This window comes from Seriola aureovittata, chromosome 17 (assembly GCF_021018895.1).
Source record: "Seriola aureovittata isolate HTS-2021-v1 ecotype China chromosome 17, ASM2101889v1, whole genome shotgun sequence".
NCBI classification, from domain to species: domain Eukaryota; kingdom Metazoa; phylum Chordata; class Actinopteri; order Carangiformes; family Carangidae; genus Seriola; species Seriola aureovittata.
In genome coordinates, this window is record NC_079380.1 from 14,027,364 (window position 1) to 14,052,555 (window position 25,192).

Sequence of the window (25,192 nt, forward strand, 5' to 3'; positions counted from 1 at the left end):
TATTTCCCTGTCCAACTCATAGTCTTCTCCAATTGTTTTAACTTTACACCGGAAATTAGTTGCCAAGGATGCATAACTACTTCCTTGGCAACCAACGAGTCCTTGACGACCTCTGGAGAAAACGAGCAGAACAATGGCGAAAATAATCAGTGACAAAAAATCACTTTGGCAACAAGTGTGTGAAGGTAAGATCATAATTGCTCTATCTGTTTAAACTTAAGCTTTTGTGAATTGAAAAATAATCAAGCTAATTTCTTTCGTTTAATGTGTTTTTGGAGAGTATGAAGCTGAGCAGCCTAGTCCTCCCAGTGCTGTGTGGACAGATAGCAGCTCAGTGAGCACCCAGTTCTCCCAGTACAGCGCCAGTACACACTCCCCAGTCTTCTATGGACTCACCACAGCCAAGGTTAGCTGCACAAATCTGCCACATCGGTCTGCTGCATGTTTTCAAAGTAATTACGACAGTCTCTTGTTTCATTAGGTGTCTGTGGATGATGATCCTCTGAGAGACTTTGACCCACTTCTTTCCCACCCTGCTCTTGCTGCCTACTCTGTGTTAGCAAAACCCCCTCCACCAAGCCAGAAGTGCCCATCAGCAGCTCAAAGTACATCGCCTCCACAAATCCATGAATGTAAGACCCATGAATCTGAGGAGGGCCTAGTGCAAAATTGGTGTTCAGCTCCACTATATTGAACTTTAATTAATTCCTCAGACCCCCTGAAAAGTACCGTAGGGGTGAAATGATTATTAGATCAACAGAAAATCAATTATTTGTTCACTGTTACCAGCTTCTCAAATGTGAATGTTTACAGTTTCGCAGTTCTATTGTAGTGAACTCAGCATTTTTGTTTTCTTTAACTGTTAGTCAGACAAAATGATTTAATGGAATATTAATTTTACAATTATATTAATAAGTTTTATTGGTGTTATGGGAACATTTTATACACTGAACCAACAATCAAGAGAGTGTGTGAGAACAGTGAGATGTTTTGATGATGAAAATAATTGTTGGTTGCAGCCTTCTTCTACAGTACTTATGTAATAAGTATAAATACTATAATACTATAAATATATACTATAAATACTTATATAATACAACTTTCCCCAAGATTTTCTGTTCTTATTACTTGGCACACAGAGAGAATTAAAGCAATTTGATGAAGCACTTTACAACAAACAAACACAATAACTAAAACAGTAAAGATGTTAAAATTAGGTTAAGGCTTTTGGGCCCCCAAAGGGTCTGAGGCCCTTGGGCAGTTGCCCACATGGCCTTGCCTTGCAGAGTGCATTTGTACACAAATAATTGTGGCACCCTCATTCATATATTGTATGTCTGTCTGTGTGGGTGTGTTTCTGTGTTTGTGTTAGGTCCTGTCACTCGTCTTATGGAGAGGAAGTTGTTTCCAGTGTTGTTGCCTGGACTGGAGGCTTTGCTGAGAGACGCTCAGAAACATGGCTGTTTCCAGGTCTAAATTTCATCTGATCAACATCCAACTAATTATGAAACGACAGGCAACTGTTGAAATGAAAACAGATTGATTTAAAACCTGAAATCAAAGGAATTTCTGTGTTTGGTGGGATTGTAGGATAAAAATGGTCAAATATGCTCTATGATGTCTATGTATGTTTACTTAAGTACAGTGCTTAAGTACAAATTTGATGTACTATTCTACAACAGTGAAAAATTACCTGCCATTCAATTGAACAACTCCACTGAATTTAACAATTAAATGGCAGCAGATCTATTGGTCTACATTGGCACCCGGTACCCAAGTATTGTGATTAAGTACAGTTTTTAGGAATTTGTACTTAACTGAACTATTTCTATTTTCTCCTGCTTTATATTTTATTCTGTCCACCACAAATCATTGCTTTTCTTCACCACATTCTTTTCACAGCTGCATTTATTAGTTACTTTGCAGATTAAGATATATATATGATCATTTTATGAAATATGTTGTAATATACTAGATTAAATTTGCTTCACCTCAACCAACTATAGACAGTAAAATGCTTATACATACACATCAGTAATAATAATCCAATAATATAATATTATAGTACAATAATATAACTCTTGCACTGACTGTTGAGTTTTAATTATACATTTGTCCTTGCTTTTACTTAAGTGAGATTTTGAATGCAGGACTTACTCACTTGTACTGGAGTATTTTTACATTGTTATTTACAGTTGTACTTTTACTAATGAAATTTGTACAAGTAGTGCTGAATACTTCTTCGTCTGCATGTTACATAGCATTGATTACTTTCCTTTGTGTTGCAGAGGAAAATGACAACATTTAACCCATGTGACTTCCTAACTGAGTGGCTATACAAGTAAGGCCTTCGACTCTCTCAACAACTCTCTTTTCACTCCACAGTACTCACCTCATCCCATAAACTCTCTCAAATGTCATATTGTAAGGGTTGCGTGTGAAAAATTGTGAGTGTTTTGATCCTCTCTCACTCTTCCTCAGCCACAACCCCCGCAGGCAAGGACAGGTGGCAGTGAACTTCCATAACATCCCCTTTGTCAAGGACTGGCTCAGCATGCAGTGAGTGTCTCATCAAACTGTCACCCGTCTCACACACATACTACAGTGGTTACCTGCAAAATCATTTGTTTGTCAAGAAATGAAACTATGCTTTATTTGAAATTTTGTCTTGTCACCAGGTTCCTCTCCAATCTCCAGTTTCTAAAGTGTTAAACAAAATTCATTTCATGGAAATTAATTATGCAAAGACCAGTTTTAAGCTATGACATGCACAGATACATGCTGTGATTTTGCATGTTGCCATGCTGCCTTTCTTGTCTCACATTTTCTCTTTTTCTCTCTCTCTCTATCTGAAGTCCCAGACGTCCCATCCCCATGTTTCTATTGCTGAGTGAAGATCAGGCTGCTCTGCTCATCCAGGCTTTCTGGAGGGGATACAAGGTACACTGGACATGACTGGAAGCAAAATCATGTTTACAGGCTTTCTGTCTAACACTTTATAAAAGTACTGGAACAAGGAATGCAGACAGAGTTAATAGAAACTTGATTGCAGGGGTGTGAAAGGAGTTGTTAAGTAAAGAAAATACCCTTGAAAGAAATCTGGGAAGAGAATGCAAATGTTATTTAAACCTTGATGCCAATTACAATGTTTTTGAAACTACACTTCACATATTTACATATTACTTTAGCTATGCTTGCCTGGGCTAGTCTGTCCTGTCCACTCTAATTACCACCTCCCAAACTTTTAAAATTGATTTTAAGAAGTTACACTCTAAAAAAAAAAAAAGAGGTTTTTGAGGTCAAAAGTTTGAAGGAAACCTGCAATTACCCCACACGCCACAGTGAGTCTGTCTGCGCGCGCGCGTGTGTGTGTGTGTGTGTGTGTGTGTGTGTGTGTGTGTGTGTGTGTGTGTGTGTGTGTGCATGTGTGTGTGTGTGTGTGTATGGGTCAGTTATGATACAATAGGCGTCCTCCTGTGTGTGCATTGGCCCACAGTGCAATCTTGTTGTATAATTCCATCTCGCTGAAAAGCCCCTCTTCCACGGGGACTGCAGTTTCATTCAGCAGCTTGATTATGTCATCAGTGATGCCAGGCTTTAATTCCCTCCTGTGTGGGCGTTGTGGTCTGAAGTGTTCTGTACTGTGATATAAATAGACATACACAGACACTACCAGAGGCAAACAGCCACAGTTTCTCCACACACAGATAAATTCAGTCTTCTATCGTGTAAGGATGCAAGCAGGGGTCATGTTGTTGTTTGTCTCACCAGAAGCTCTTATTTTTTGCTTATCCTTCCTGCTTGTGGGAGGATTCAGCTTCAGTCTTTCAACAAACCATTGAGAGGGAAAGATGCCAGCTGTGCTGTCACGTACAATTACATTCTGTTTGAATGAAAATATGTTTTTGCATGCAATTGAATTTGTGGGTGTGTGTATTAAAAGATGGACTGAATGTGTGTACACGTGTATCCAGATTTGGAGCATGTGTACACCAGCAGAGGGCAACACCTCCTTTCTTTTTTCTGTAACAAAACAAAATCTAATTGACCTGTGCTCACATGAGGTGGCAGCAGCGAGCCAGCTGCCCATCACTTCTCACTGTGTTTGCTCTGAACTGAGAGTGAGCTTCAGTAGGGCCACTGATGGCACTGCAGCCAGGCACACCAAGGGATTTAGAAGAAGAGAGACACAGCCAGGAAGAGATGGAAAGTAAATAAAGAGAGAATGGGAGGATATATCTGGAAGGATAAACCTCAGGCTGTGTATGGAACATTTTTGGATGGATGGATGGATGGATGACAAGAAGGGAGGAAAGGCAAGATGATGTTGTAGAGTGGCTTTGGATTAGGAATGGAGCAAGATGAAATGCAGCATTGGCAACATCTATAGCGGGTAGGAATAGGGAGAGAGATGGAGGATGAAGCTTCTGGGAGACACAGACAGGCTGTGAACGCAGCACAATCAGGGTCCTAAGTTGAGGCTTGGCTTCTTAAACACACTGAGGATCATGACTTATTTAAGGTACACAGGGAGGAGTTATTTTGGGTAGGCACTGAAGCAAGGTCCTGACAGGCGTTGTAGTGTCACGGCTGCTGTTACCTTGGCTCTAGAAAAACAGCAGTTTAACAGCACAGTGGGCAGCAGACCAGAGACAAGGACATCAGCACAAACAGTCAGCTGTGCAACACAGATGCGATTTAAAACTTCACTTGTGTATACATTGTTTGTTTCCTCGTGTGTCTATTGCCATGAGAATGTGTACATGCATGTTTGCAAACAGCATGTGACGATTCAGTATTGTCATTTATTTTCTCCCATTATAAATGCATTCTGATCAAACTCTCAATTCATTATACTGCAGTTCTTAGATCTCACATCTATGTGAACAATAACAAACTATATTTCCCCATAATCTGCCCCAGTGTGATGTTTTTAAGTACTTGAGAATATCTTCGAGGGTTTTATGTGAGTATAATAGGATTATTATGGGTTACTGCTGTAGAAAAACACCCTAGAAAAAACGCCATTTGACTCAATGATGAATATGAATTTTCTATGTGGTTTTTATTGAGATAATGCCTTGATAATTATGCTGATATAAAAATGTATCCAACATTGCACACCTTCCTTTATCAATATACTCTGTTCTCTTCACCCCCCTCCACACACCCTCATTTTCCCCCTCACTCTTACACATTCTGCTGTTATATAACCTGCCTGACGCAGCGCTGACTGCAGAGTGTGTGTGTGTGTGTGTTAGAAAGACAGACAGACTGAGGGCCAGGAGGCAGGGAGAGAGGAGAATATTTTCATAGATTGGAGTTTTAGTGTTCCATTATTAATCTCTTTCATCAAAACATTTTGAGGAGTGGAGATGAGCAGCAGCAGAGATAATACACACAGACACACACACTGACTCACGTCTATGACCCAGACAATATGATTGTCTGTTGTTTCACTCACGTAGAACTATAAAGAGCTGCTAGGCCTAAACATATTACATAATCTTCTTTACACTGTGTGCCTTAGCCCAACTCTAATCCATTCATCCATGCCTGCTAGTGTAATGCACACATACAGTACGTACATGCACACAGACACACACCACTGATCACTAAGACTTCTCAGGCTCTCTCAGGTTTAGTCAGCTGAGTTAGAGTAATGTGGTAGCAGTGTAATAAATAAGGATTACACTTAGGTTGTCAATATTAGGGGGTTGTGGTCAGATAGAGAAGCAGACGTCTTAATCATTTCCAACGTCTCCATTTGCAGATTTATTAACCGTGCACACACTGTGGTTAGCCACATCCTGGCTATAGTCTACCCTTACCTAGCATGAAAACTTAAAGGAAGAGTGTGACATTTTCAGAAATATGCTAATTCACTTTCTGGCAGAGAGTTAAATGAGAAGGTTGATACCACTCTCATCTTCATCCTGTAAATACAAAGCTATACCTAGCAATGGCTAAATGACAAACCTTTGCTCTAAAGGTTAAGTAGTTTTCATTTTTATGATCATTTCTGTGATCTGCTTGTACATTTTATTCTGACTAGTATTCAGTTTGTCTTAGATCTGGGTTAAACTTAGGGACTGATGTAGATTTTCTCACCTGAAATTGATCCTTTGTTTCTAAAGGTAACTACTGTATATAAAGCGCAATAAATGATAAGTGATAGTTTGTTTTTGTTTTGTTTTTAATTTCATTTGTTAAGTCATTTAGACTGAAATGTCGGTCCTGTTACAGTCCCAACATGTCTGGGAAAAGTACTCTTGGACTCGCCAGCCTGTTTATTGTTAAGAAGTGGGGCACTGAGAGTACTGAGTGGTATTCCACTTGACATAAACTAATAAAGCTGGTTGAAAGAATCACAGACACACACACACGCGCACACACACACACACGCGCACACACACACACACACACACTCTGAGCTGTATAGTCAGCTCAACAGTAGAAGTAGGTCCTTGTTTCCAGCTGAATGATTCGAGCGCAGAGATAGACGAATGGTTTGGATTCAGGTCCAGTGTTAAGTCAGTGATGGGTCACGAGCAGTGATACTCATGCAGAAAATATGTCACAGGCACTCAGGACATCCAGTAGCCGGTGGCTCTGCTTCGTCCTCCCTCCTGCTGCAGAGAGAATGTAGGGGCAGAAATATGGATTGGTCATAGCATGAGGGGCCTACACAGGTAGCCCTGTTATATCCACCTCCATCTGAAATATAAAGACTATTTTCTATCTTATTTACCTTTAAGTGTTCTTACAAAGGACAGTATGGTCACAGTACAACCACTTACTGTGTCTGAGTCTACAGAGGCACAAATCAGATCACAGGATGCTTGGCCAGTTAAGCCTTGATGAAGCATCGGTCAACAAAAAGATGATGGATGGTTGGGTGGATGGATGTGGAGGGTAGCTGGAGTAGACTATGGTGGCTGTGTCTTTATGCAGCCTGTCAGTATGGTTGGTGATGCAACAGCAGCCAGTCCCTCCGAACAGAAGCCATTGTGCTGCTGCAGAGTGTGAGACTGGGAGAGGAGCTCAGTCTCACAGCCAGCTTTGCACAAAAAGGAAGGCGGCTTGAAAGGCTGTGCAGTGGGATGTGTGTGAGAGAGGGTGAGGAGGGCATACTGTGCACAGTTTGTGTTTCCGTGTGGTTGTTGAGTGTAGGGGGTTCTGCTTGCGGTGCTGATGGTGTGGGCTTTGAGAGATAGAGCAGGATGGAGCCCCTCTCTTAAATGTTTTGTGCTGCTGTGTGGTTTTTCAGCACGTGTGCGTTTGCTCGTGGTTGTGCTTTTGCATGTCAAATAATGCGTGTGAATATATGCACCCTTGCAATGTCTTGCTAATTTTTCCTAATCACTCTAATCCCAACCTTCATGCATAGACACAGCAGCAGAGGACTGACTCACGTGTACACTGAAACACGACTCTATCACATGTGCATTGACATATATGATTATAGCAACAAGCTATTGTGTTATCAAAGGGTAATTAGTGATTTGCATTAGGAAGAATTAAGAAAAATATAAATTAGTGTTATAAATTAGGTTCAAATGTATTCACTCTCACACACAGCGTAAATACACATAGAGTCTTAGACCCGCTTCATGCACAGTCAAAACAATACCTCACCCCTGCTAATCAGTTGTGCTGATGCACACAGACAGGCTTCAAAATGCTCACACACACACACACTCAGCTCAGCTCTTTGTCTCCTGCTGTCACACACAAACTGTCAGTGTCCTGTAGAAAGCTTGTATATTCACAAAGCCAGCTTTTGAAGAACTGAGAAAAACTGTTTTTGTCTTTATGAGTGTGACATATTATAAAGCATTGTCAGAGGGGTCCAATGGGTACAGCTGTCAAATATTTCTGTCATTTAAGCAACGCTGACAGCAACAGAATTAAAACTGGAGGTTTGAGGTTTTTGCAGCACACCAACGAAAGTGACACAGAGTACAAAATGGCCACACAGACACGCACAAACGATGGTGAGTAAACACGACAGACTCTAGCTCCCCCACCAATGCTGACCCTCACCCCTCATTTCCATTTCTATGGTTTGCTCCCATCAGCAAAGGGGCTGTTGCAGCGCTGTGACACCCGGTGAATTAACTATTGGATCTCACCATTCCTCAGCCCACTACCAGGCATATATAACAGACCCACTTTCATATCCACTGCTAATAGCAACACTATTGTCCCCGCACAAGCAGGCACTCATGGGAGAGTGTTGGAGAGGGAGGAGCAGGAGGAAAACAAGGAGGAGAGGTGGGAGAGAGTACTGAGGAGAGAGGGGGATGGAGTGGGATGAAGCATTGATGTGCTGGAGAACAAGAGAATGAGGTGTTTGTATAAGAGACAGTATATGAGGAGAGGCACACCTGGGTAGTGAAGGAGAAGAGAGGAAAGGAGGGAAAAGAGGAAGAAAGGGAAAAGTAAGGAAAAGGAGGCCTAGTTAGTGGTAGGCGGGGAGATAATGAAGGGAAAGGAAAGTGAGCTCTTCAGGGATATTTTTTATTAATCTAAAACAGCAAGTTTGTCTAGCAATCTTTCAGGAAAGCCAGAAGCCCACACACAAACACACACAACAACTACAGGGAGTTCCTCTGATAACAAAAGAGCCAAATACAGACTGAACAGGGAAAAGAACGAGACAACTTATTGACAATTATAATACGCAGATCTGAATTTCACCAATTTACCCACCTACGACACATTCTGCAAACCTCAGATCCTCAGGCGAAGAGGTCCAAAGCTGAGGGGCCCTGACAGCAATAGCCTGCTCACCTGTAGTGTTTGAACACAACAACGATGATGCGACATCTAATGGCATGTTGATGAAGTTGTTTCACCTCATTTAGACAATACTGGTGGTGTACAAGTACTGGTCAGTTTGAAACTTAATTAAGTTATTGATGATGTTCGCTTATCCGATTTCATCCATGTGCTGACTTTGCACGTGTACTGTGCGTGTGTGTGTGTGCACGTTCATGTGTGTTTGTGTGTGTGTTATAGATCAGAGCTCGCCCAGATGTGCAGGAACTACGTCAGTGGCAAAAAAAACTGAGAGAGAACCACAACATTGCCAAAACAGTCGAACAGTTCTGGGCCCAACAAGAGAGCCGAGGTGAGAGCGCGTGCGCGCGCACACACACACACACACACACACACACACACGCACACACACACACACACACACACACACACACACACTCACACTCACATGGTAGCACTAAATACCAGGCCTCAGGCTTGCAACACAATAGCATTGATCTTGAATTTTCCCCTGGTGGCCAATGACAGCTGCTGATAAGCAGGCAGGATGCCAACACACTTTTTTGTCACAGACTAGAATGCATAATATCAACCTACACAGTACTACACACATTTCCACAAATACACACTTATATCAGCTCGTGCACAGTACAGTCTCAGACACACACACATGCATAGAAACTGATACAGTATTCATCTCAGCATGGCTTTGAAGTTAAAGCAGAGAGATGAGGATTCTGGGAGCACTGACAGAGAGAGAATGAGGCCAGTGACAGAGATAGAGAAAGAGCCAAGGAGAGAGACTATGAGGAAGAGAGAGAAGATTGCAAGTGAAGGAGAGAAAGAAAATATCTGCAGGGCTCAGGGTGTGTTTGTGTGACAGAGATAGAGCAGAGGATCAGGGCTGGGGATACATGTGAAGAAAGAGACGAGCTTCAGAGCGAAGAGTATGGGAGAAGAAGACAGAAGAGTGAGTGTGTGTTGTGGGTGTACTCTGTGCTCACATGAAGGACAGAGTGGAAGGACAGCTGAGAATGCAGATCCATGTCCACTGTGACTGACCTGCATTAAAGCTCAAAGAGAGAGACAGAAATTTGTCCTTGAACACACACACACACACACACACACACACACACACAGTGGTACAATGTTCTAGTGATACCCAAGTACCCCATAGCAAATGAAAACACACACAGCTAAATTTTGATTTTAATATAGACCACAGAAAACACACTCAAATATGATTACAGATTGATTATAGCTCAGGGGATGGCAATGTCAGTCCATCTATCTTTAGTCTGTTGGCCTTCCGCTTTTGGTCCAGACTGAAACATCTCAACAACTCTTGAATTAAATTTTGTACGGAATGTTTTGGTCTTCAGAGGATGAATCTATTGGTTGTCTTTCTGTGAAATCTCAGCACCAGGATTTATTGTCATCTGTTGGGTGATGTACCCACTTTTCCTTTAGCACCATCATCAGGTCAACATTTTTATTTGTCCAATACTTTGATTTTGACAAAATACCCGCAAAACTAGCTAAAAAACCGACATTCACGTCAGCTTCAATTGTATGCATTTTGCAATGCTAGCATTAGCATTCAGCTCAACACACTACTGTACCTATGCCCAAGTAGCAACAATCTCACAGAGACACTAGCATGGTTGTAGACTCTGTCTTGATACCTAACATATGTAAATGTAATAAACTTATACCAGAAGAATTGTAAGGCCATGAGACCTCATTTATTAGACTTTATTTTAAAGGTAACATTTTCTAGTTTCTGAAAATGTGCTTGTTTTGCATGTGACTACAGCACAACCAAAACCACATCAGCTCATAAATGGTATTTATTAGTATTTTTCAGTCCTCGCCTCTAAAAGAGTCATATTACATATTTACCAACAGGATATACTTTATACAAGAACAATGAAAAAGCTCCACAATACTTCTACATCTTGTCAAAAACTGCTCTGTGAAGTTCCAATGCCTGTAGGCCTATTAATTTAGTTTAGTAGGCCTTTATAGTTCATTTTTTCACTGGCACCGATAAACCTCTCTAAAAGGAAAACTGGGAGAAATGTGCTTTAACTCTTTAATATAAAATAATAGAAAACATACTGAAGCATTTTGATGCCATTTAAAACAGAGCTGATCCTTGTCTCAGGCTGCAGGCTGTCAGCTGCTCTCACACCTCCCACATCCTATTGGTCTTGCCTCTGAAGTGTCCACCCCCTTAGTTTGCTCTGATCGGTCAGTGGAGACGTCTATCTACAAGCTATTGGTTATGCGCTGTTATGCGCTGTAATAGATTAATAGATAATAATTAATATTGAATAGATTCAAGGGCTCTGCCCCTACCCCCCTGAATTGAAATCTGATTGGAAATTTACAGGAAGGCCTCCATTTTGAAGCCAGAAAGCTAATAAATAATAGCAGACCCGCTAACACAGCCACAGATGAACCCGGATGGAGAGAGAGGGAGAGACGAGAAGTGATACAAATCGCTCGGTCATCTGCTTTGGACTTCTCGTGATGATATTCATAACCTAGAATACTTGATTTTTGTGATCTGTGGACCCTTAAGGACTAAAGGAATAAATACAATGGAGGAGTGGAGAGAGAATCAGAGTTCTACACGTGGAAATGGTAGGCAGTCACCACGCTCCCTGGTACAGAATGCTGGTAGATATTGATACATCATATTTATGTGCTTGTGGTTAGAGCAAAATGAACTGAATATTTGAATTCTATAGATTATAACGATCAAACAAGGTACAGCCTTTCTATGTTGACAAACGTTTAAGCATTTACTCCTTCAGAACACGTTCAGAACCTTCTAATGGGCCCCTGGACGGGCCAGCGGGCCGTATGACGTTATTCCCAACCAACAACTACAGTAGCTGCTCTTCCAGGGGTCCACATAAATGTATTTACAATAGACTACCTCTGTGAAAATGACACAATTGACTTCCACACACACAATAAGATTCAACAATACTAATGACAATCGCTGAGACAGAACTGCATAATAACCCCAAAACCTGTCATTTCAGATATCTTAGCTTAAAGCATGTTTTACTACTTTCTGTTAAAAAAAAAAAAAAAAAAAAAAAACTTATATCATTTGCCCTGCCACATTGGGGCAATCAGATGACTGCTTTATTAAACAATAATAAGTAGTCCTGTAGGTGTAGTTATGATGACATTGGCTTTAATGCAAAGTGTATTTTAGCTGATATGATAGGACTGTAGTGTTACAACAAAACAACACTGCATTTTACTACCATGATACCAAGGCAATGTGGATGGACATGCTACAACCAGAGGATAGGCTGTATATTAATGTGCATACAGCCGATGACAAACACGCACACCCACACTCCAGCATGCACATCCAAGCTTGTCATGGTAGCAACTCTGTTTTTGGTGCTCGCAAACAAAGAATGACACCATCATACACGCGGGTTTGTTTCCACACTGACACATTCCACACAACAAAGGCGTTCACTGCAGCCGTGGCAGGCCGACGAACATTCTTCCACTGGGGTGCCACAGTCACACAGTGCTGCTGCTGCTATCTGATGCTACCGATACTGCACCACTACTGCTGACCTGACATTCTAGCATGGAGCCTGGGGATGTGTGTGTGTGTGTGTGTGTGTGTGTGTGTGTGTGTGTGTGTGTTTGTTTGTTTGTTTATTTGTTTGTAAGAGAGTGTGTGAGTGTACAAGACAGTCTACCCAGACTGTGTCCTGAATAGAAGCCATTTTCTGACCTCTTCAACAGAATCTGAAATGGATGAGGATGGGAGAGAACCAGAAATGTGTGAGACAGAGGCGGGGAGGGAGGGGGAGGGATTGGTGCTGAAGTTGCAGTTTGTTTGCTGGTTTTGCCTCTTGTTGTTTTGGATGTAATGAAGCAAGCACTGCCCTCCAGCACTGACAGACAAATGACCCATGTTTGGAACTGAGGCAGAGGTAGAGAGAGGGTGACTTTAGGGGCGGCCCCTTTTTGCTGTATACAGGCTCTTTAAGTTGATCCAGCAACAGCTGCACTTGTCTCATTTGACCCAAAGAGATAGCATGTGATACCTCTTCTGCCATTTCACGTTTCACAGTCTGAAATCGGAATTAGTTCGAGATGGAGAGAAGAACAATAAGGCTAAGAGCAAAGTAAGAAAGCAGACGCACGATGATACTTCGAGGTCAAAAGGTCATGGCTCATTGGACAGGTGCAGATCTCAGCAGCTCATGAATCACCGTGCGACTGTCCTTGACTGTAGCCTGACATTTTGGATGTTTACCATCAGTGCAAACTCTGTCCAAACAGAGTAGTTAGCTAGAACAGAACAGTTTTCCTTATGGTGGTAATGAAAATAATGAGTCAGAGTACTTTCATCATAAAGTCATGTTACTGCCAATAGTATGTCAAGAAATAAAACACTTACATAAATGTGTCAGTTACATTTAATTATTAACTCGTCTGGCACAATTTGCATTTGAAATATCTACAACTCCATGTTTATGAAGAGCACATTATTGATATTTGAAATAATAAATATAGCAAATCAAATTTCACTACTGTTATTTATAATCTGTTGGTGGTTCTTGTCGTGGTATAAATGACCAAATATAGCAGTTTATTCATCATAGCTTCATGTCCATAAAGTCAAAGTCATTGCCTTTTACTGGCCCAGCCCAGGCCTCATTAAAATATTGTTTCCTATCAATCATAATTGGAATTAACTAAAATGATTTGTTGCTATATCTCATTACAACATCCATACCAGAAACAGAAGGTTGTGCAAAACAAAGTCGAGGACAGAAAAATTCTCATGGGTATGTTATGATAGAACATTTAAGAATATTCTTAAATGTTCATATATTATTCATATATTATTATATTCATATTAAGGATGCAGTTCTTGTTTTTCTCCAGTGGGCTCAGCTATGACAGATATTCCAGAAAGCCCCCAGCCTGGTAACTCTGATGTGTCCATCCAAGTGGTTTCCCCCACCCCCCAGAGCACCGTGGTCCACACCCCTACCACCCAGACGACCCCTGAGGCTGGTGAGTGGCTGACCTCCAGCCTGTGCGGCATGTAGGAAATGGCCTGCGCACCACTACTGAATAATATCCTGGCTGAAGCCAAGCCTGGTGACAAATCCCTGACTGCAGCGTCGCCGTCATTACCAGGACCTCACAAACCGAGCTAGACTGGTGGTACTGTTAACTGAAATCAGTAGCTCTGTGTACAAGGTTTTTCTGGTTTTAAGGGCTATTAAACTCTGTTAGGTTGATGTCAAACTGACCAATTTGATCAGTCAAACAAGCTATTAAAAACGCCTGTAATCAGCTGGGTATGATCAGGCAGGGATTTATTGTCTGAGATCTGCGTGTAATTAGTTGATTGCTTTCACTGCCTTTATGATGGATCACTTCCTTTCACGAGTCTCACCCAACCAATAAACACCATATAGTACGGTTCATATATTTTACTGTCAGGAGTGAAACCTCTTGTAACAGACTTAATGTTTTCCTCTGCACCTCAGCTCACTGAAAGATGAGTCATATTTCCTCGACTTGTCATTTCCTTTTTCTTTAGCAGTACATATCTCTCCACAAAAGAGGTCATAGCTTTTCCATTCAAGTCAGGAACTGAGGCCAAAGTGAAAGGTGACTGACGGTACGGGGCAGCACTTTCTCTCCTGTTTATCAGAAAATGAAATTACTCTGTCAGGGAAACAGAGAAGGAAAAAAGTGTTCACACGTTGGTGACAACTACACAAAATAACAATAACAAAAAGAAATGATGTGATGTGATAATAAAAGTGATAATAACCCTGTTATATAGCTCATCTTCAGTAATGCAATTTGAACATTATGTCCTATTTTATTAGTGCATACTGTATATATCTTGGAAAACCTGCTAAATGTCACAGATGAAAAAGAAAAACACATAGTTAGCAATTTTGTTTACCTGTAACCATTAAATGAACATTTCCACCATATGGACTTTTGGTAAGATATGAAAGTTGTGTGATAATTTGTGGCATAAATCACCCTTGCTCAGTCTGGCACCTTCAGCTGGATGCAGAGATGAAACATTTTAAATGTCACGGATCAGCCGTTGAAGGTTTCATGAAATTCGATTTGCAAAAATATCCTGGATAAAAAGACTGCACGTTGCTCAACTGACTCTGCAGTTCTTCGCTCTCCTTCATGCGAACTTAAAAGGCTGTGCAGGTTGTAATTGTCTTTTCCTGACTGTGTGTCAATTAAACTGAGGGAATAAAGTGCACTCCTGGCATATTTCCATCAATCCTTGAACCCAGCGTACCTGAGAGGATACTTCTGGTTTCCTCTCCAGTGACTGCACAACAGTGAGGCGGCGGCCTTGTGATGGATGGCTTTCCCGACCATCCCAGTCACTGATGCACACCACCTCACAGTGAGGCATGAGGAGGGTCATGTATCACCCTTTGCAGGTATGTGGATGCCTGGGAGACAGCTGCCACTGGGTGAGGTGATAAAATAGACCATTTCATTCTGGGGACATCTGATAGTGCTGCCAGCTCCACAGAGTCTGGCAGCAATGGGCCAGACTGAAACTGGATCACACAGCAGCAGGAAAGAGTGGGCACCAGGCTGTCAGGGCAAAGCCAGATAACAACTGGTTCTGTGCTGCTATTCGGCACCCGGCTGAAGGTGAAAGTGTAGAATACAACTGTGTTTACACATAGAGATCCTGAGTGAAACTGAAGCATTTCAGGTCTGTGGGGGCTTTGAGTACACTGATTATAAATTATACTAAACATTGTGCTGAATGTTCAAACCCCTAAAACACATAGGATCTTATTGGTCTATATTAAAGGCAGTTCACAACAAGTCTTAAGTATATGAGCTGCTGACTTGATCTGAACATGGCCCAGTAGAATTGCTACAATTGCTAATTGCTCTCTTACTCTTAATAAACTCCCAAACTGCATCCTTTGAGGAAACATTTAGGGAAATACGCTTACTTACTTTGTTACTGAGAGTTAGATGAGAAGATACTCAAATATCGGTACGCTAAAAGAGAGGTTACTGTGAGCAGCTGGTTAGCTTAGCTTAGCATAAATACCAGAAAGCCCTGCTCTGTCTGAAGTTAACAAAATCGGCCTACCAGCACCTCTAAAGCTAGAGCACCAGTAAAACTCCAGTCTATTTTTTCACTTGCCAAGAAGTAGTCCAGCACATAACACCCCGGTTTTGTGCTAAGCTAAGCTAACCAACAATTCATACTTTATATTTACCAGACAGGAAAGTGATATTAATCTTCTCATCTAACTCTCATTAAGAAAGTGAATAGCACATTTCCGGAAAGTGAACTACAAATAGATTAAATATAGATTAGAGTACACAATGAAGTTTGTTTCAAAATATAAAGAGGATTTTTGCATTGATTTTTTTTTTTTAATTCATGGTGATTTTGACTAAAACCCAAAGTTTATTCTTCAGATGTCATATTATCACAACATTTATTTAGAAAAACAAATATAAAGGATTCTTATAAAAAATCTTTATAGTATGCGTTCTAGCAAAGTCAGTATTCTACTCTTATTTTGATGCTCATCAGTATAATCCTATTTCACTACTTGGGAAAAAAAGACCCCAGCACATCCGATTAAAATTAACTACAAACATGACACTTTTATTGAACTTTTTTTCCTGAATCGGTTACAGAAACAAGAGAGTTAACTGTTTTTTTTCTTTTTCTAATCAGGGGAATCAAGTTCTATACATAGGCATGCTGCGTCACTGCACAGTCTCAGCTGTGAAAACCAATATCACCCCTGTCAGCTGCCCCGCTGGAACAGTCTGAGGGCAAGACAAATCAGGCGAGGACAGGCAAGGACATGTCAAACCAAGGGAGGATGGGTGTTCAAACGGGCTACCCAGGGATGACAAACTTAACATATAGAAGTTTTGTGCAAATTTCACCACAGTTTATTTGATTTTAAACACAGAGACGATATCAGTCGGAAGATTCTGTTTTTTTTCCCCTCGAGTCTTCAAACTAATAGAGGAAGTTATTATTAGGTCCAGTGATGTTGGCATTTTGTTCCTGTATTGGACCATTTTCACCTGACGTTAATCTCTTTGCCTCTCAAGAACCAGCTCTCTTTTGTGTTTAAGAAAGCACAGACATTAAGTGTGTCATCTGATATACACTGAAATTATGATTGCTGTCACATGACCTTTACATAAATAGAGTTAGTATTCAAAAGTACGTCTGAGAAAGGTCTTACATGTAGAAATGGTGATAAGCATGCACAGATAGGTAGTCGACAAGTGCAAAATCTACGTAGTCACATGTTATTCTTTTTTTTTTTTTGTACTCCACGTTGAGTGAAAACATCACAAGAATTGAAACCTCCCCCCCTCCAGGGCTTTGTTTCATTACTGCTGACCATCCAAAACCCTCAGGTCAGTTCTTCTTCATGGGCCACAACTCACGGTTCCAGGGCCCAAAGCCTGTTTCTGACCTGGGTCGGCCCAAACAAAGATCTCTCGCTGGCTTGCTGGTACCAGTCTATTTTAGAGTAGCCAGTGGGTAAGACATAAACATACAGCAGCAGTGAAGGGTTGATCCTTAATCTTTTCTTAGTCAGGGGTTTCTGTAAGACCAGGGGTCACCAGAGTGACTATTGGTGGGCTGCTGTAAATTAATTTATTCTGCCCTCCCTGCTCTGTTGTTATAACTGTATGGCAGAATAAGTCACTGTTTACGGCATGAAGTGCCAAAAATTATCCAAAGCCAGTGTCCTTTCTGAAAAAATAAAAATAAGTCTGTTTGTATCCCCGTGACTGTTACAGCAAAGAGTGGACCACTGTTATGACTGAGAATACTGCGCAGGAGGTACAAACAATATAAATCCCTCTAAATGACAAATCATATAATTTCCTTGAACATTAATCAAACAAAAAAATAAAAGCATATCTAGTGTTGGCAAAACATTTCCAAAATTCTAGTTAAAAAAAAAAAAAGACACCAGCAAGAGAAAAATGAAAGCATGATGTAACAACAAGCAAATGTATGAACACAAAGCAAACCAGTTAAAAAAATATCCCCAGATAAAAACGTTTTGCAGTAGTCAGTTCTCCAGTGAGTCATATGACACTGGTGTCTAAACTCAGCCTACAGTTTAAAAAAAAAAAAGTAAACAAGCAAGCAAAGCTTTACAGCACTACTATGTACACAGCTTCTCGGGTGAAAGAGAGAGCTGGTGTCACGATGAAGGGAAAGGGTGTGAAACGGAGACTCCAGTGAAACAAGAGTCCCTCTTGGCACAGGGACTTGAGCTATAGCCGACCACGGAGAGACAGGAGGAGGAGGAGGAGGGAGAGACGCTTCACCAGATAAAGACGACAACCACACAGAGCAGAGCATCATGGCCGCTCCCCCCCCCCACCAACACACACACACACACACACACACACACACACACACACACACACACACACACACACACACACACACACACATCAAACACAAAAACATACACAGACAGACCAGGGAGCCATTTTCTCACACAGATCGGAGCCCGACTGAGGGAAGTCACAGAGATTTCACTGTCGCATGGACTCCCGCCGGACCGTCTCTCACTCTCTCTTTCCTCCTCGCTCTTCCCACCCCCACCACCCACTTTCTCTCTTCTCCTCCTCTTACATTTCATCTCCTTCTTTCTACCTTGCACTGTAAATCTGATCTTTCTAAGGCTCTAGTACATCTCCACACAGCAGCCACAGCTCTATATATAGTCTGTCACTCACAGATTGACTACTGTGTCTACATCAGTGTTGCTCCTGCAGTTCTGTGCCTCGCTGGGAAGTTGTGTGTGGGAATATTTAGCACCAGAAAGCAACCTTGACTTTGAATTTTCCCCGACAACTCTCGACACGCATAAAATCACAACACTCATGTACGCACACATAAACACAGACAGAGGAACTAAGAACGGGAGACCATTTCATTTCCTCGCTCTGTTTCCTGCTGATATAAAGTGACAGTTTCTCCTGGCTGGTTCAAACCGCCAGTGGCCACCGGAGATGTGGGGAGAGCAGCACAGCAGTCTGACCTAGATTCATGAACCAGCACCTCCCCGTTGATGACTGACGCCCTCCTTGTCCAATCAGAATCCACTCTACTCCATCGCATATCTAACAGCAGTTCATTAGCAGCTTGTAATCCCTCTGCTCAGGTGCTCCAAGCTGCTTTTGTTGTGTCTGTGTCACTGGGAACTTCTTTTCCCACCGCAGTTCAGGGTTTCACAGTTTGTTTTCGCAAAGTGTCCATGCAGGTGGGAGGATGAGGCAAGGTGAGAGGAGTTATGTGTTATATTCACAGCGAAGTGCAAACCAGAGACAGAGATAGCGAAGGAGGAAAGGCTGGGGAGGAGGGAGGGGGTAACAGTCTGGAGAGAGAAGGTTTGTTGGAGTGGTAGAGTTGAGATGGAGGAACACACACACACTCTTTCCTCTCACATACTGTACATACACACCCACAGAGGCTGGATTCTTTTTAAGCGGGCGGTGCTCAAGCTGTACAGTTGCCCGTGTGCTTTGTCTTCACCTTGGCTGTGGATGGATGGAGGACAGAGCCAAATGTGTCCACATGAGCGCCAGCATTGTGAGGAGCAGCAGAAAAGACATCCTGACTGACAGGAGAGATAGCGCAGGAAAAAGCAAAAGATTTCACAGTTTTCGAGGATGATTACAGTGCTGCAGTCTCAGGGGAGCAAATCAAATAAAAAGAAGAATACTGCATGGCGATATCTTTAGATCTGAGTCAGCGTGTGTTTTGATTTGCTACTTGCTGGTCACACTTTGAGTTTTTGAACCCTTCTACAGAGATTTGAGTGCACGCACACTTTAGCTCTGTCCTCCATGCCCTACTTTCTCTCAGTCTCACACACACTCATACAGCATAATAGTTAATTGGCACACAGTCAGTGTTAAAGTCTGTACACGGAGTGGAAGGGCCCTGTTGGTGTTCATGTTGTAAGTCCAATCCAACCAGGTGGTCCCCTCTACCCAGACCCCTCCCTCCTCGCCCTCTCCATCCTCTTCTTCTCTTCATTTTCTACCACACGTCCTCTTTCCAATCCTCTCTCTCACCACAGCTGCCTCCCCGTGTAGGTTGGAGGGGCAGAGGGCACCTGTAGAAGGAAAAAATAAGTTTGTTAACGATATGGACAGCATCGTATATTCAGACATGCATCTTTACACACATGCGAAACCGTAGCTGCGAGGTGCCCATGTACACTTTTTACTCTTGTTTGTCTACAAATCTCTTGGCAAAGACAAAATACGTCTCTGACTGCAAGGGCACAATTTGCACAATGTACTTTTCAAAATCCTATTTTTTGCCCCCGTCACTATTAAGGTCACAATTTTATTTACTTGCTAAAGTCTCTCTGCACAGGATCTTCAGACTTCTCAAACTGCCAAAATCCAGAGGAGGAAAGGAGAGAAAAATGTGATGTTTATTAAGGTTGCTCTCAAGTGTCACTGCGCGAGTGATTAGCTGACATTTTTTTGTCCCGGGTTTCTCCTCTCAGGCTACAAAGAGGCCACTGCTCGACCCCCTGATTGGTGGAAGTTGTACCTGGAGCCAGAGAGAAAGGTTGTTGCTGCAGGTTGGAAAAAGACTGCAAACTCGTCTGCAGTTGGTGTTACTGGTGTTACACGTTGTTCGGGCACACACCAATTACATAACTTGCCCACCGACCCCGCCATCTTTGTTTCATAGATATAACCATGGCATCTCTACTGTTCAATAATCAAAGCTAAGGCAGTAAAGGACAGCGCTCTTTATAGTACACTAGTATAGCTCCTTATGATACAGTATTTGTCAATCACAAAATCTCTGTTAATGGAAACCTTTAAGTGGCGTTAGTGTGTTGACTTCTTTCTTGAAATTAGACCACCGTTAATTTGGAAAACCTGATAACGATTCCGTTGTAATATATTGTATCATTTGCTCGATTGATTTGACTCAAAATGGCATTCACACATTCACAGTTTGTTTGTTTTTGAAGAATCTCTGACTTTATGAAACCAAACCTTCACCCCATTCTACCCTTGTTTATTTGAACATAAACAGTCTCTCATCATCTGGCGGTGGTCTGTCCCAGATTTTACACTTTGGAGAAGCAGTATGTAATTATTGGGCTCCGCGAAACTGGATCTAATACCTGCCCAGACTCTTACCATTTTTGAACCCAAGTTAAAATGTTTTATGCTCTCCATTCCATGTTAAAGCAGTAGTTAATAGTTGGGAGCTAAGCTTAGCCTTAGCTTAGTATTTACCGTACAGACATGAGAGCTGTACCGGTCTTCTCATCTAAAGCGAAGGTTTGATTAAATGTCTAACCATTCTGTTAACTCAATGTTACAAACACACTGCAATCCTGCACTGTCTACCAGTTAATTCTCTGCTCTTTCATCTTTTTCATTAGTTTTATAAAACTCAATGTCTCATTTAATATCTTATACAAAGCACTTTGTTTTAAATATGCAGTATAAATAAGCTCACCTTTCCTTTCAAATGGAGGCACAAAAACATTGTTCGTGCACACTGATGATATTTTATGCAGAGCAGCTTAAGGAGAACTCTGCATTCCCTTTGTCGGCTACATCAGCTACAATCTCTAGGAATAGTGACTACAAATGATCTTTCAGTCAGCAGAGTGTTGATTCAGCATTTTACCCGCCAGAGATGTGTGGGTGGGGGTGGGGGTGGGGGTGGGGGGGGGGGGGGGGGGCTGTGCTGTGCTGTCGTGGGGCTTAATTCATAACACAGTGGCTGGAAAGTGGTTCACCTGTGCCAGCCAGAGTGCCCATTCATCCTGCATAATGAAGGGCGTGACAGGCCCGGCAGACAGTCGCATCACTCAGTGGACAGATAGCATCGCGGCTTATTTACACACACAGGAACACATGGACGTTCTCTTGCACTCACCCGTACATAAATCAATATCAGATGAATGACTGTTTGTGACAAACCCATCCATGCATGTGTCCACGAAATACAATACACACAGGCACGTGAACATACACTCACAAACTGATACTGCACGCAAACACTCACACCTCTCCCTCATTCTTGTGCAATGGCATACGGTCTAGAACGCACAAATGTGCATGCAGTCTTGTTGGCATGGTCGAATGAGAGAGCGGCGTGTAAGCGGCGTGTACCTGTGACTGGGAGGATGTACTCACCGCTCCCCCGTTCAGGATCATGGTCATCTCGGTGGGCTGGTAGACGTTGCTGCGGAAAGGAGCGCTGGGCCTGGCGCCGGTGTTACTGTTGTGTTGCCCGGCGCCACCACTGCTCCTCAAGCCTGGCATGGAATAGACAGAGTGGTGGACAGAGATGACTCACCATATCACTCTTGAAGAAAGAAACACTTGCTGTGTAATCCTGCCCCACATACATTTCCTCCTGTACTTATTTCTGGCCTGGTGTTCTATTACTCACTTTGGCCTATATTCCTCCTGCAGCCTGTCTGCACATATTACACCTGTCTGCTTTAACACATTGGACTGCACTGTACCTGCAGTGTTCTCGTCGTTGTATCCGTAGCCTTGGTTCTCCACAAACTGCCTGTGAGAGAGAGGGATGTCTTCATCGAAGCTGGTCTCCCTCATCCGTGTTGAGTTCTGGGAGGTGTCGAAGTAATCTGGGGCAGTGGGCTGTGGCGGGGGTTTCAGGCAGATGTGGGATTCAGGAATGGCATGGAAGATCAACAGCAGCCAGCCCTGAGCCACTAAAGCGATGGCCAGTGCCGGGTCATTCCAGTCCGGGGCCCTCCCCAGCCAGTCATTGCCGTACAGATAGAAGCCCACCCAGGCCACCCACAGCAGCAGCGACAGCAGGCAGGTCACCAGCAGCCAGACGGCATTGCAGCGCCACTGACGTGTCTTCCCACATAAGGCCAGGGAGGCGGCAGTCAGCGCGGCTATAAGGAGAGCTAGCACGTAGCTGCAAGCTAGTGAGAAGTCCAGAGGCAGGTACTGACAGGCGGCTCGTCCCTCCCGCAGCACGGTCAGAAGTAGCCACTCTGCAGCAATGATACCCTGCACAGCGCTCAAACCCAGCGCCAGGCCTGTGAGGGCACAGCCACCAGGGCTCCGCCGCTCCCGGCCCAGCCTGCGCAGACGGACACCCTGCACCAGCAAGCAGGAGAAGCAGACGGCAAACAGGAGACCCCACAGGGCCCTGCGGAGCAGACATAACGACTCATCCTGCTCGATCAGGTAAGCAAAGCTCAGGCCGAACAAGCCAAGGATGCCAAGGAGCAGCAGGAGGATGGGTCCCACGCCGCTCCGCTTCTCAGCCTCACTGATGTGGCGTAAACGGCACACCAGGACTAGGGCTAGTAAGATGGCAGCCAGCGCACCACCGGCAGCCACAGACTCGACAGCTACACCCCATATGGAGTCCAGGTCGCAGAGGAGGGTGTAGGGACGCATGAGGCCCCAGCCACAGCCTCTTGGGAGAGCCTCAGAGTCCTCGGCATCCTGACTGCTGGCACGGTGAGCAACAGTCAGCAGTAGCAGGAGGAGGACCGGGAGGAACGCCATCTCTGAGAGAGCAACAGAACAGAGGACAGAGAGGGAGATGATGAAGAGAGCGAGGAGCAAAGAAGGAACAAATGGAGGGAGTCAAAGAAATGGAGTAAAAGGGGAGAGAGAAAAAGAAAAAGAGTGAGTCATTCTGGTCATAAATGTTTGGAAGGCTACAGAGGTGAGCGCTCAGTCATTCCCACAGCAATCATCCGGCCTGCGAGTGACAATACAGACAATCAGCCACTGCTGTGTTGCAGAGAGGAAACAAAGGACAGTAGTTCATGCAGGGTGAATGACTGAAGCCTTCCCAAACACAAAACACACACACACACACACACACACACACACACACACACACACACACACACACACACACACACACAAATCCTGTTTCACCAAGAGCAGCCTATAGTTCTGCCTGTTTTGAAGCTTTTAAAGGCTTCAAGGTTTCACATGGCAGAAAAAATACCGCGAAACCCAGAAAAGCCCAGATCAGCTGCCTTCAGTTCATTCACAAAGCAGTGAGGTCACAGCACCCACAACGCTTCCAAAGAGAGTTTCAGGTATATTATTTGTCCGGTCTCGTCCAGTGAGCCAGCTGCCAGAGCTCTGACAGGAAAGCTGCAGCGTCATGCATATTTTAATGAAAAAAAAAAACCAAACAGAGATACAGAGAAAGGAACTAGTGTGTACAAGCAGTTTGACTCACTATCGGGCATCTAAGGGCGTCTAGCAAGGCTTGAGACGATGCATAATACACTGTACACAAATACACAGTGCCTCCAGTGCAACGTACAAACACTCGTGTACTTTTGAGAGAAATGTCCCAGCAAAAAAGCAACAGCATGCGTGCCAAATCGATGCTGTCTCAGTCTACCTTTTTCTTTATTCATGACAACTGTCAGATAGCCAAACGCCCACACACACACACACACACACACACACACACACACAGATACACAGTCTTTCGTTCCATTGAGGTCTTTGCGGAAATGATCATTGCCGTCGTTTCACCTGCCAAGCTGTGTGTTTTATGGGAGGATGATCTGTATTTAAAGCCACCACAAACACACACGCGCGCACACACACACACACACACACATACTACAACACATCTTCTTGCCAGGTTACTGTCAACTGTCTCTCTCCTACATCTCTAAGCTTTCAGAAATTCTTTCCAAGCTGGCTCAGACATTAGTGTATTAAACAATTCAACACACACACACACACTTTTCCATCAGGCTTGAAGCCATATTTTGGACTGTTTATTTCAGAGGAATACAGTCTCGCTGTAGTTTTGACATTAAAAAATCTCCCAGTGTCCACAAATAGATTGTACCAAAATATTTACATACCACATAAAAGACAGTGGATATCTCCAGCTTCATATTCTCTCTCTCTCTCTATGCCAGTAAGTCAGTGGTTGTTACATGGTCAGGCCATCAGGGAAGAGTGCAAGGTTTAAATACACATCAGCCAGGGCTAAAGGTCACACACAGTCCTTCCAGCATGTAGCTTATTAAATGGGCCAGACAGCCAGAAGAGACGGACCCTTGATACTTAGATTTATTTTATCATGAGGAAAATAGGGACAGAAGTGGGAGGAGGTCCAGTGGATCTACAAATCTAAATATACTAGACTTCAGCTGCTTTTGATAGTTTGATCCCTTTGACTTGTAACAATGTATCGAATTACAAAATGAAAACTGTGTGAAAGTGTGACAGGAGCATGGGACTCTAAAGAGGATGTCACCTGAATCTGCAGCTTCACTCGGCTCATTGTTCAGCT

At 43.0% G+C, this 25,192-nt stretch overlaps 2 protein-coding genes across 3 annotated transcripts in view; one reads left to right on the plus strand and one right to left on the minus strand.

Annotated features, from left to right (window-relative positions):
* On the plus strand, positions 1-22,023 carry iqck (IQ motif containing K). The gene is made up of 10 exons (XM_056400883.1): positions 1-185; positions 279-406; positions 482-632; positions 1,373-1,470; positions 2,289-2,341; positions 2,482-2,559; positions 2,856-2,940; positions 9,025-9,136; positions 13,726-13,857; positions 20,391-22,023. Exons 1-10 carry the CDS (start codon positions 134-136, stop codon positions 20,579-20,581), a joined length of 1,080 nt encoding a protein of 359 aa, XP_056256858.1. The 5' UTR covers positions 1-133; the 3' UTR covers positions 20,582-22,023.
* Positions 16,454-25,192, minus strand: part of gprc5ba (G protein-coupled receptor, class C, group 5, member Ba) — a 16,100-nt gene continuing 7,361 nt past the window's right edge. Inside the window, exons 2-4 of one of the 2 annotated variants that reach the window (XM_056400881.1) lie at positions 22,389-23,420; positions 22,030-22,175; positions 16,454-19,988 (exon numbers count right to left, since the gene is read on the minus strand). In XM_056400881.1, the coding sequence (XP_056256856.1) occupies positions 19,944-19,988; positions 22,030-22,175; positions 22,389-23,418 (1,221 nt within the window). In that variant the 5' untranslated portion in view covers positions 23,419-23,420 and the 3' untranslated portion in view covers positions 16,454-19,943. The remainder of the gene's footprint in view (positions 19,989-22,029; positions 22,176-22,388; positions 23,421-25,192) is intronic. The other variant, XM_056400882.1, reaches the window with a different exon arrangement.

Excerpts from the sequence above, each read along its gene's own strand:
- iqck (XM_056400883.1), top strand. The coding sequence starts at position 134 with ATGGCGAAAATAATCAGTGACAAAAAATCACTTTGGCAACAAGTGTGT. Across the intron at positions 2,560-2,855 it reads AAGGACTGGCTCAGCATGCA|TCCCAGACGTCCCATCCCCA; the intron begins GTGAGTGTCTCA and ends CTCTATCTGAAG. Across the intron at positions 2,941-9,024 it reads CTTTCTGGAGGGGATACAAG|ATCAGAGCTCGCCCAGATGT; the intron begins GTACACTGGACA and ends TGTGTGTTATAG.